Source organism: Mesoplodon mirus, assembly GCF_964341445.2.
Source record: "Mesoplodon mirus genome assembly, chromosome: 5".
Classification (NCBI taxonomy): domain Eukaryota; kingdom Metazoa; phylum Chordata; class Mammalia; order Artiodactyla; family Ziphiidae; genus Mesoplodon; species Mesoplodon mirus.
In genome coordinates, this window is record NC_138980.1 from 18928273 (window position 1) to 18941112 (window position 12840).

The following is a 12840-nucleotide window of genomic DNA, read 5'->3' on the forward strand; positions in this document are numbered from 1 at the left end:
TGGCTGTGACATAAAGGAAAGCAGGGGTCTTGTAACCCTACCTGAAACAAGTGGGTCGTGTGAAACCCTTAGGCGGTGTTTGACTGGTGATGTTAACCAGTAGAATGTTTAAGGTGGGTAGGGCTGACTGCTCTCTAACCTGCTTCCAGATGATAAGGAAAACCGGCCTCACACAAATTCTATCACGTATACAGACAGCTAATGAGTACACTGAAGTGTGAGCAGGAGCCGCGTGGTTTGATTTACTCTATTAGCTTTGTGAATTTAAACATCCTGATTGTTTTAGGTCTGCAGTAAAGAGTCTGACTTCCTTTTTTGATGTTTGCTGAGAACTTGTAAGCCTCTTTCCTTCCTCTTCCCCTCCTGTCCCACGTGAGGGTAAGCAGGTCAGAAAGCCTGGGTGCTCCTTCCTTTGGTGAGGGGACAGGATTCAAACCATACACCCCTTTCCTTGTGCAAACTCTCTCCCTATCCTCACCTCCTAATCACAGTAAGAACCCGGGCCACTCTCCTTTTTTTTTTTTCAGTCTTGACCTCCGAACCCAGTTTTGGGTGGGAGTCCATCCTGTGTCTGCAGAGTGGCCACATCAAGGTCTTTGCATGGAAGGTTCACTTGAGGTAGAGGTGATGGTATCCCAGAGGCAAGATTCTTTTCCGTGAAGATCAGCATAAATAACTAGAAATCTTCCAAACCCATGGCTTGGCACATGCCTGGTTAGGGATGAAGCCCTGGGAGGGGATCGCCAGGGGTAAAAGCCATAGGTCTTGAATAAATGATAAGCAAACCTTATTCTTGCAAGGGGAGGGACGTCTCAAAGATTTGCCAGTCCACATACCTTGAATATATTTAACTTGACCGTTAAGAACTTAATCTGGAGACCTTTGTGGCGGCGGCAACATGGCGGACGTGTTAAGTGTTGGCGTGAACCTGAAAGCCTTTGCCCAGGCCATCAGTGCCATCCAGGCACTGAGCTCCAGCATGAGCAGGGTGTTCGACTGCCTGAAGGACGGCATGCGGAACAAGGAGACGCTGGAGGGCCAGGAGAAGGCCTTCATTGCGCACTTCCAGGACAACTTGCATTTGGTCAACCGGGACCTCAATGAACTGAAACGTCTGAGCAACTTGGTCGGCAAGCCTTCTGAGAACCATCCTCTGCATAACAGCGGGCTGTTGAGTCTGTTGAGTCTGGATCCCATGCAGGACAAAACCCCTCTCTACAGTCAGCTCCTTCAGGCCTATAAATGGTCAAACAAGTTGCAGTACCATGCCGGTCTGGCATCTGGCCTTTTGAATCAACAGTCGTTGAAACGTTCTGCTAACCAGATGGGAGTATCTGCTAAACGAAGACCAAAGGCTCAACCCACGACTCTTGTCTTACCGCCTCAATATGTTGACGACGTGATAAGCCGCAAGCTTGATATATGGTCCAAATCCAACTATCAAGTATTCCAGAAAGTGACGGACCATGCCACCACTGTCCTGCTCCACTGCCAGCTGCCCCAGATGCCTGACGTCGTGGTCTGTTCCTTCATGACCTGGTTAAGAAGGTACATAAAGCTGTTCCAGGCCCCGTGCCAGTGCTGTGGGAAGTTTCTGCAGGACGGCCTTCCCCTGACGTGGAGGGACTTCTGAACCCTTGAAGCCTTCCATGACACCTGCTGGCAGTAGCCCTGCCCCAGCCCCGGGCCAGCCCGCAGACTCCCCTCCAGCACCTTCCCAGACAAGCCTTTAGTCATAGTGATGTCTCAGACGTGTCTTTGCGGCCCGGATAGCAGTACCGCCGCCCGCTTACTTCCGCAAAACAGCATGTTGTGCACTAAGGCCGAGCTTCTTGAAGAGCAGACTCCGTCGCTGTTAATGGGACTGTTGTACACCTGAGCTGGCACGTGGAAGGCAAAGGGACCATCTTAGGACTCGCTATAAGGAAGTTAAGCAGCATGTTCTCCTGTGTATGTTCGCAGTACCAGTCCATTGACCCGCCTGGATCCATGTTCTAAGTCATTTTATAGTTGGAATGAGCCTTTGTGTCGTGCTGAGCTTTTTGGTTTGTTCCATAACTTATTTTTATAAGCAATAAACATTTTGTACCCAGAAAAAAAGAAAAGGACTTAATCCTAAGATTCATCATGTTAATTAATTAGCCACTATCTTCTTACTCTCACTGCTAATTGGCAAAGCCTTGGTGTTGACAGAGATTTGGATAATAGAACTGTGTGTAGTTGTCTCTTGTAGGTTCCCTTGTTTTGTATAATGTTTCCCTTTTTTTGTATAAAGGCTACAGATTGTGCCTAGAGTTGAAGCTTAACCAACATAGACATGATTTCATATGTCTGTGCTGAAGCATTTGAAAATTACAGATCTTGGGCTTCCCTGGTGGCACAGTGGTTGAGATTCCGCCTGCCGGTGCAGGGGACACGAGTTCATGCCCCGGTCTGGGAAGATCCCACATGCCGCGGAGCGGCTGGGCCTGTGAGCCATGGCCGCTGAGATTGTGCATCTGGAGCCTGTGCTCCACAACGGGAAGAGTTCTTCAAGCGTCCAGAGACAAAAAGCTAATCACTTGCATGAGAGTAAAAATTAAGCTTATCCCCAAGTTCTTCACTACATTGCATACCAGAGGAACACAATCTGTGTTTTCAGAAAAAGAAAGTGGAACACACGAATATTATTAATAATGAAGGTATCATTCAAATATAAAAGCAATAATGGGAAGACATTCTCAAACATGAAAGGAATCAAGAATGTGGCACCTATGAGTCCTTCTTGGGTGGGAAAAGAACAAAATAAAACTTCTTGACAATGGAGGCAGCCAAGAATTCGATCAAAATAAAGAATTTAGTGATAGAGAAGCCACGGTAGTCATGAAACAAATGGGAGATTTATGTTAAAACAAAAACAAACAAAAAAAACATCTCTGCTGAGACAGTAACAGTTAATTCTGGAAGGTGAAAGTATGGATGATGATTATTTTTTTTCTTTGTACTTTTCTGTATTTTAAATTTTCCTCCTTTTTTTTTTTTTTTTTTTTTTTTTTTTTTTTTTTGCGGTACACAGGCCTCTCACTGCTGTGGCCTCTCCCACTGCGGAGCACAGGCTCTGGACGGGCAGGCCCAACATCCATGGCTCACGGGCCCAGCTGCTCCACGGCATGTGGGTTCCTCCCAGACTGGGGCACAAACCTGCGTCCCCTGCATCGACAGGCAGACTCTCAACCACTGTGCCACCAGGGAAACCCACAGCACTATTTTCGATAGCTAAAAGGTAGAGGCAACCCAAGTGTCCACTGACAGAGGAATGGATAAGCAAAATGGGTTTATCCATACAATGGGATATTATTATTCAGCTTTAAAAAGGAAGGAAATCCTGACATATGCTACAATACGGATGAACCTTGAAGACCTTATGCTAAGTGAAAGAAGCCAGTCACAAAGGGAAAAGTACTGTACGATTCCACTTACATGACGTAGATACCTAGTCAGATATCTAGTCAGATTCAGAGACAAAGTAGAATGGTGCTGTTTAGGATATCCCAGGATACCCCTCCAGGCAGCCACCATGGCTGAACACTTTGAAGAAACAAGCACATGTCCTGTGTGCCTGGCCTTCACTGAGAAACCCGTGTACTTGAAATGTCCCTCCTGATGGCGGTCATGGAGCAGTGGACCACACATATGCCAGCGGGGCTGGCCAGGTGCCATGTGACCACACAGGTAAGCAACACAGGAGGTTCAGTGCACACACAAACCAGGGAGAGGTTCTCCTAATAAGGAAGAAGAATGTAGGGCCAAGCAACACAGGGGGGACTGTTCCAGTCCCAGTGCACCAAGCCCGCAATCCCAGAGAAGTTGTGGGTCTTTCAGTGGTGCTTTCCCAACAGTCGCTACAGGTGCATCTTACGCAGGCTTGGGCATCATCGTTAGTGTGAAAAGCACGCAGAGAGTCCACATGCTTCTGGTCAGCTCATAGATGCTGAGCACAGAAGGCAGCACCTAGGACAACTGGGTCACCTTCTGCCAGTTCTGGGTCATCACTCCTTAGAAACCAGCCCAACGCACATAAGTTTAGTGCATTTGGCAGCATTATCGCCAGGAGCCCTAGAAATCCTGAAATCCTTGAGCTATGCACCCTGGGGACAGTGACAAATAAGAACTCAAGGTGCCTGGTGCCCATCCCCCTTGCCACAGCTCTCTGGCGCAGCCATGTTGGAGAGCATTGCTACTCACCCCCATCTCCCCTCCAGAGTGGACTAGCCCACCTCTGGACTGCTACCCGAGCAAGGATAGCCACCTCTCTCAATGAATACACACATGTGACAAAGAAAAGGAAGACTGGAGGTAAAAATAACATATGGCTACTAAGGGTTATTTTTATTTTTATTTTTTAAAAATATTTATTTATTTATTTGGTTGCACCGGTTCTTAGTTGTGGCAGGCAGGCTCCTTAGTTGCAGCTCACGGGCTCCTTAGTTGTGGCATGTGAACTCTTAGTTGTGACATGCATGTGGGATCCAGTTACCTGACCAGGGATCAAACCCGTGTCCCCCTGCATTGGGAGCGCAGAGTCTTAACCACTGTGTCACCAGGGAAGTCCCATGGGTTATTTTTAAGTGGCAATATGTCAGTGTTCTCATATCTTCTGAATTTGAGTGTCTTCATGGCAGAGGATTCTCAAGAACAGTAGAATGCACTGCCTACAATTAAATCTCTCCCACCAAGAAAAGTCTTTTAAACGAGTGTGAGATCCCATGCCACAAATGGCCGATGTCATTGCACCATCATTGCATCGTGGAGACTGAAATGGTCTTGGAAGAGATCAGAAAGACAGTGGCATTCGAGATGAGCTTCAGAATGGGCAGGAGGGGCGATGGGGACCACGCCACTGAATCACAGCCTGCAGGTCAGGACCACTCGTAGACTGATTCATTCACATTGCTTTAGGTCACCTTGAGCAACAAAGCCAAACCAAGGGCTCTGTTTCTCATTTCTTTCATGTTCCTCTCCTTTGACTTCCTTCAATTCACCAAGAAGAATGGCCCAGCAGCACCTTGGTCCATGTTTGATAACCAACCATATCCACAACCCCCCACTCTGGGTCCACATCTAGCAAAGCCCCCTGAGTAATTTCTGAGAGGCGCCACCAATGTCCCGTTGGTCACTGTGGGTTCTCTTAGACCCCCCCAACTCAATGCAGGACCGGTTAAAGGATCTTCCCCGTGACAGAGCAGAGGAAGGTCAAGGTAAGCTCACCTCTCTTTGATAGAAACCCTGCTTTCTTGGTTTCTTTCCTTTTCAATCAAATTTGAAAGCTGACCAGGTACATTAGGGATGATATATACCATTTCCATGGTGGGCGGGGAAGGGGAGTATTGAGTGAGAGTCTTTTACCGACTGATAACTGATCCAAGAGGGCATTAACAAATGACGGCATCAGTCATAAACTACATGGCGGGGGAACTTTCGCTTGGCAGCAATATTCCTCCTTGGTTGAAGAACTTTGGCATCGCCGACCAAACAGGACTCGAGAGACACACCTTTCAGGAAAGCTTGTGCCTTTTCCAAAGGTGTCCTCTACTCTTGTTTTTGGGACCTTTGACCTGACCACAGCTTCCCATCTGGATTCCTAAAGTCACCAAGAGAACAGAACGAAGACCTGTGTGAACAGGTCCTCATCGTGTTTTCTTTGCAATTGCAGGTGGTGTCAGGAATAAGGGAAAGTGGGACATAGTCTGGAATCACTCACTTGCTGAGGAAAAAAAACATGCTGGCTTTCGTGGGCAGAGCTGATCTCATCCAGGTTCCAGGGGGGATTGGCCAGGAAATGAGTCCACATGGATGGGTCAGAATACAGGCCAGAGACATGGAATTCCCCAGGCCTCTTCCGCCTGGGGCCAGGAAGGACAAGTTTCTAGTTTTCACCTGTTTCTGGAAGTTGCCTGACAACCAGTCCTTGTCCACACACTGTTGGCCAAGTGTTGTCTGGCTCAGAAACACTTTTAAACTGAAGAGCCTTCACACTGCGTGGCCAGGGCAGCTGTAGAACATTCTAGTTGCAAAGAAGATGAGACAGGCATGGGCTCCAGTGGAGTTCAGGAAAGAGATGGGGGCTGATCCAAGAGTCGAGGTGGTCCTTCCTACTCTTCTTTATGACCAAGAGTCATCAATTTGAGAGTTTCTTCAAAATTGTCTTGGAATTCTCAGGCCCAAACTCTGTGTCCTCCCACTTGTGAGGACAGGAACCTTGGACGTAGGTGACCACTGCAAGGGCACTACCTGTATCTTCCTCATCAATTCTCACCCCAGTGGTCAGCCCTAGGCAACCCATCTTAGACCCCATAAATGTCTAATGTACATCACCCCACCCTGGACTGGGATCCAGTTCAGGGGTGGAGAGGGTCCCTCCTCAGCTTGTCCAGGCCTGCTAGGTCCACACCCAGCCAGGGGCCTGCCCAGGTTCTAATCCAGATCAGGAGTGCCTGGCCTTGCTCCTCATCTCTGCTGACAGGTGGGCCCCCTGCTGGGAATCCTCTAGGACCGGGGTGTTGCCCTTACTGTCTGTGTCCCCAGGGCCTCACTTAGTGCCTGGCACGTGTACATGAGGCCAGGAAGAACCTACAAATGCATGGTCAGATCAGGCCATCTAACTACTCCAAAGCAAGGAGCAACAAGGGGAGGGGAGCTTATGTCTTCCTCATCTTCTGATCTCTAGTATTACACTGTCCCATGGTGGCCACAAGTCAGAGGTGTCTGCTCATATTTAAATTAATGAAAGCAAATCAAATGAAACATTCAGTCCCCCATCACACTAGCCCCGTTTCAAGGGCCCAATCGATAGAGAATATTTCCATCCTCACAGAACATTCTTTTGGGCAGCTGCCCACCACTGGATCTGTTCCTTGAAGTCATTTAACCCAAAGCATGTGCATCACGGTTGGATTTGCAGGCTAATAAGACTGGAGGCTAGAGCTAGAAGGATCTAGTGGAAATGGGGAAGTGAAGAGTTGAAGGTGAATCCTCTCTCTCGGTGAAGGTTTGCAACTGTGATCAATGTCTTGGTGAAGGGCTCTGGCTCCAGGGAGCCCAGGGAAGGCTGAGAACCCAGAGGAAGGAGTCAGATGATGCTGAGTGAGCCAGCATGGCCTCCACTGGAGGGGGAGGCACGGGTGAGCCACTTTCTCTAATAACTTTATTGCTCATGTTTGTGTCTCTAAAGAATGGCTTGTGGAGAGCATACATGACTCAAGCAAGGATGAAGACTCTCCAGGTAGGGACAAACGCTCAGGTAGGATCCAATGGGTGAGGGTCCCCAGCAGCAATCAGGTTACACATGCCCCTGTGGAGACTGAGGAAGAGGGATATGAAATAAGAAAGAAGAAGGAAATATGTGTGAGGGCTTGTTTTGCTCTTTGCATATATTAATGACATAAGAGTGGGAGATAGTAAGCCTATGGCGTTCAAATGTCTTTTGCTATTTAAGATTATCTTTCCCATAAGAATTGGTCTTTTCTGCCTTTGCCAAAGTAAAGCCTTTGTTTGCATTTGGTTGGCATCTCTTGGAAATAAAGTACAAGCATTATTGGGTTGGGGTTTGGAGGTTGAGCTGGGATGAGGCCATCTGGTGGGACACGACTCCTTCACGAACACTTGAACCTGGAGACACAGTTCTTTGTGTGGGATCCCAATGCTGGGTGAGAAGCAGACGCTCTCCCTCTGCACATTCAGGTCTTGTGGTGGCACCTTCATGTCCTGTCCTCAGGTTTACTCTTGGTTTAAGGGTGCTCCCAGGGGTGGGGAGGTTAGAGATGACATCCTCCCAGCTTCCTGCACGGGTTCCTGGGTCCTCCTGGAGAGGTGAGGGGGGAGCACACCCTGGAGCACATTTCTCGCCTCCACTGCTCACCCGCAACCCAAATCTTGGGACCAGAAATGAGGCCCATGTTCAGCTGCCCCTCGAGCCCCTCCATGGCTGGCAGGAATTCTCGAGGATGCTGTGAAGGGTTGCCGGGCTGGCCCCACACACTTGTCCTCATAGCCCTGCTGACCTGGTCCTCTGGGACTGACCTGCCCCAGGACAGAGCGTCTGGGCCAGGGGGTCGCTTATCCTCTCAGAACCCACTGCTGCAGCCAGGCAGCACTGCCCCTGCTCCCCCATACCCCAGCCATGCCCACCCTGTGTCCTTCCCCCAGGCCAGCCCAGGTCCCCTCCTCCCCAGTCCTTCCAGGACTCCGGGAAAATCTAGCAGGTACTCTTTACTCATGTGGGCATATATCCTCCTGCTGGAGAACCCTTGTTGCATCACTTGCAGAACAAGAGAATTTGGACAAGTTACTTTACCTCTAAGCTTGTGTTCATCTTCAGAACATGTACAGGGTTGCTATAAGGTTCAAATATCTCCCAAGAACCTAAGGTCACCCCAGGACAGGACAGTCACTCACTACGTGGAACTGGTTGTCAGTCTCTCCCACAGAGCCCAGCATAACCATGGGATCATTGTAGGGGTTCCCAGGGTAGGATAAGGTGGTGGAATAGCCATGATTATTCCTTCCACATTCCCATGTTGGAGAACAGTGATGGATGGAGGTTGACAAAGAGAGAGGAAATGGGCTTTTACTCAAGAGAGAAAACAGACAGGGAAGTTAAGTCATGAAGGGAGGGAGAGAGATGGAAAGCAATTTATGCAGTGACATGGGGACAGTGACGGCCTTTTTGGAGAAACGGGATGACACAGGCATTCATCCCTGGCCACAGTTATAGAGTTTGAAGGCTGGGAAATGATGTTGGAGGTTAGAGACCCACCCCCTCATTGCCGAAGTGACACGATGGAGGACCTAGGCGAGAATGTAGAGATGGAGACAGAAAAGGTCCAAAGGTCAGGCTTTATCCCACCAGGCACAGCAGGACCCTGAGTCCTCACCTAGACCCTGACCCTCCCCATCCTCCCCTTTCCTTTTCCAAGGTCACCCCACCGCCATTCCAGCAATGCTCCATGCAGAGCATTACTTGGTGGATTTTGAAGACTCCTAAAGAGAGAGCAACAATCTACATGTGATTTATTCCTCTTTCTAACTCTTTAAATTCTCTTTCTCTTATTCATGAGCTCCTCTTTGTAGCTCTTCCCCGTTCCCTCCTTCTCCCTTTTTATGATTCTCATCCAGAAGGACCTGGTCTCGTCCAGGCACTTGAGGTTGCTTCCAGCCTAGAGAAAAATGTCTGAACCATACCACTTGGGTCTTCTGCCCATCTGTGCCCAAGATGGGAGCACAGGCAGTTAATACAGAAGAGTGTAAAACTGCTCAGTCCTTACAACCATCATAACTGTCTGATTTTTGGTTTCTCAGTAAGTATTGATATTAGAGGTGTCCTGATAGCAAGAAACTTAACATAATGCTGTTCCTCAAACATAGTGAGAATTTATCAATCATCTCCCTGATTTTTTCATCACCCTCTTGTTCTTACAGAAAATTGCCAAAATCCATCTGTACTTGGAACTCTGAATTCTCTGCAGCACTCTCTTCCTGTGGTGAGCAATGCAGCTTCCCTAACAGGAAGTGTCTGCAACTTCTCCAGAGTCTCTGCTCCTGCCGTCAGTTCAGCATCAGCTATGGCCACCTCTTTCCAGACACACATGGGTAGTGCCTACCTTCACCAACATTCTAGCACAACTATTTTATCTGGAGTTACTGATCAGAGCCAGATCTCCAATTCAGCTGCTTCCTATCCAGGTGTTTTTGAGTGGGACATCACAGGAAGCACTGAAAAGAATTCTTCTTCACTCGGAGACTTTACTCTGGCACTCACTGGCCAGCACACAGCTGCTTCCTCCATGTTTATGGCAGCCCAGTATGATAAAACTGCAGACACCAATAACATGGCCCCTCTATATCCATCACTTTCTGCCAGCCTTGCTCAGGGAACACCATCTCAGATTCCAAATCAGGGACATAGCCTGTCACTTCCCTACCAGGAAGGAAGCCAGGTATATTATTATAACCACGGCACACTGGGGTCTTTACTGTATGGAGAACTTGGCTCCTGCCTGCAATCCTATGGCTCTGTGTCATACACAGGAAGTAGGGCCTCTGTGCAACCAGAAATGGTAATGGTACTAAAGGAGATTCAGCCCACAAATATCTTACCACCAGCTTCCACCTCTGGAATCTACTACCCTGTGTCTGCTCAACCCATCACAGAAACAAGTTTTCAAGGTGAGTACAAACAGCAAGAAAGTTAAACAATGAGGTCAGCATTCAAAAATGGGGTCAAATCTACAGCTGAGAAGTGGTGTATAGACAGGTAGAATTTAGATCCTGAGCCTTTAATAACCACTACCTTCGCTCAGGGCTCTCTGTTTTTAGACTCTACATAAGAACACCTAGGGCTTCCCTGGTGGCACAGTGGTTAAGAATCCGCCTGCCAATGCAGGGGACACGGGTTCGAGCCCCAGGCTGGGAAGATCCCACATGCCGTGGAGCAACTAAGCCCATGTGCCACAACTACTGAGCCTGCATTCTAGAGCCCATGAGCCACAACTACTGAAGCCCACGCACCTAGAGCCCATGCTCCGCAGCAAGAGAAGCCACCACAATGAGAAGCCCACACACTGCAACCAAGAGTAGCCCCCGCTAGCCGCAACTAGACAAAGCCCGTGCACAGCAATGAAGACCCAGTGCAGCCAAAAAATACATACATAAAATAAATAAGTTCAAAAAATAAATAAATGAGTATAAATTAAAAAAAAAGAACACCTAATGCAGGTGGGAAGGTGGGAGGGACACTGTAAAGGTCATCTATGCTACATGTACAAGAACCCCGAGAGCATACCAATAGGTACCACATTTTTCACTGCTGTAGCCGATCATTCCCCCTGTACTACCACACTGTATCACTTCCTTCCCTAATCTACAGCTAGAGTCTCTTTGGAAGGTGTTTCAGAACTCTTGTTATGATAGTTAACTGTCCTCACTTCCTTAATTTATACCAGGATTTAAGACCTTAGGGTCCGAGATCCTGTCCAGAGCAAGCAGGCCAAGACTCTGTCTTTGTTTATCTATTTCATCAAGAAGGGCTCTACTCCTTCTCCTAGTTCATGGTGTGAAGTGTTCTTAGCCTCTCAGGAAAGTGGGGAGAATTGAACGGACTCTATATGAGAATGCTAGGCTTTGTAAAACATTTCATTTTTTAAAAATAAGACTCATTTTTTAATTGACTTATAACAATCCTATGAAATACAAAGAAAACCAAGAATCAGTGACATGAAATGATCACCAGTAAGAATTACAACAGTCACCACTTATCTCGTAGCATAGGACACTGTCCACGATCCTTAAGAAGAGTTAGTAGAAATGCCTTGCCCATCTTGCCCCTAAACACCAACACAGCAATCATGTACCTTGAAAGGTACATGATTGCTGTGTTGGTGTTTAGGGAGAGCATCTCACTTACCAAGGACTGACTTCTACCTTGATTCCTTTGTAGGGATGGAGACTTCCCTGGTGATGAAAACTTCTCTGGGATGGCAACCTCCAATCCAGACATTTTGTGTGACACCAACTCAAGAACTCCCCAAGTCCTGCAGTAGCAGAAATATTCAGATACTTGAGAGTAATCCACCACCCGAACTTGGGGACATTTCAGGGACAGCTCCAGTCCAGAGTGTCAGTAGTCTCCTGGCCCTGCCTCCAGCTCCAAGCCAGGGACAAATAGAGAGTAAGAACTTGGAGGATATTAAAGCCAAGCTTTCAAAGCCTCTGGATGCCTACCAGATCCCAAGAGAAAACCAAGAGCCTCCACTACTCCCTTCAGAAATCCCTGATATTCACCAGCTCCTGGGCTGCACTGACCCCATCAGCCAAGAGGAGCAGCCTGGTTCTGAAAATGCTGATCTTGGAAAGAACAGCCTGAGTCTTGAGGACCTAGGGACACTTGAAAATGGGATGCAATATAGCAGTGGTTTTGCAGACATTACTACACTGGCAGAGGATATTCACCTTCCCCAGCTCTTTAATTCTTTGAAAGATCTTGATCAATTCAAAGGTCCCAACGTGATCAAAGCCAAAGACACCAGAGCCATTAAAGTGAATCAGGTGCAGGAAAAGCCAAGTGTCATAAAGGTTCCCTCTGATCAACCCAGGAAGAACAAACATAAAGCCTCTGAGCCTATCAGTGGTGCTTCCAAGGCCAAAATCCAGCCAAAGAATCCAGAGTGCCTGTTAGGGGGAGAAGTGGTTCTATGCAATGCTGCAGTCAGTGACAGGGCTCCTATGAACATGGCCAAGCATTCTAAAGGCAAACCTCAGAAAGCTGCATCCAGAAATATCAGCAAAACTAAGACCCATGGGCAGGAAAAGACCACAAGGTCCAGAGGAAGAAAGAAGGCTGAAGAGAATAAGCAGTCAGGGAACAAAGTCAAGGCAGAAGAGAAGCCAACAATTCCCAAGACGAAACGAAAGAAACACCAAACTGAGCTTATCCACGAGAGCATTAAAAAGCCTCGAACCTCCCTAGGCATGCGCATGCTGGAGTCTGTGAAGGTTTTTCATGCACTGGGGAAGAAGAATGATAAGAAAACTGGGCTCTCTTCCTGTTGGGTCTTGGGAAATTCAAGCAACCCTAAAGACCCCCAGCCACCCCCAGCTATCCAGCCATGGCGGCGTACCCCACGTGAGGGTAAGAGTCCTGAGAAAACTCAAGTCGAAGACCAGAAACCAGACAGCGGTGCTGAAAAAGAGTGTCCATCTCCATCCCAGTATGAGCTGCCTCCAGCTGAGAAGGTCAAGTTGGTACCTCTGCCTTTTTCTGCCTGGGACAAGCCTCAAGCTTGACCTGCTCCTCGGAGGCCACAG

General features: G+C 48.1%; 1 protein-coding gene and 1 pseudogene across 2 annotated transcripts; both read left to right on the top strand.

Moving 5' to 3' along the window:
* Positions 1 to 898: 898 nt before the first annotated feature.
* Positions 899 to 1633, top strand: LOC309804592 (mediator of RNA polymerase II transcription subunit 27-like; the record flags this gene model as incomplete). The annotated part of the gene is made up of 1 exon (XM_082622010.1): positions 899 to 1633. One exon carries the CDS (start codon positions 899 to 901, stop codon positions 1631 to 1633), a length of 735 nt encoding a protein of 244 aa, XP_082478136.1.
* A 3128-nt stretch (positions 1634 to 4761) lies between these two features.
* LOC309805247 (uncharacterized protein C2orf78-like) lies at positions 4762 to 12834 on the top strand (annotated as a pseudogene). The gene is made up of 5 exons: positions 4762 to 4897; positions 5172 to 5237; positions 7211 to 7279; positions 9457 to 10203; positions 11474 to 12834. The product of its transcript is annotated as an uncharacterized protein C2orf78-like (transcript).
* The last annotated feature ends 6 nt before the right edge of the window (positions 12835 to 12840 follow it).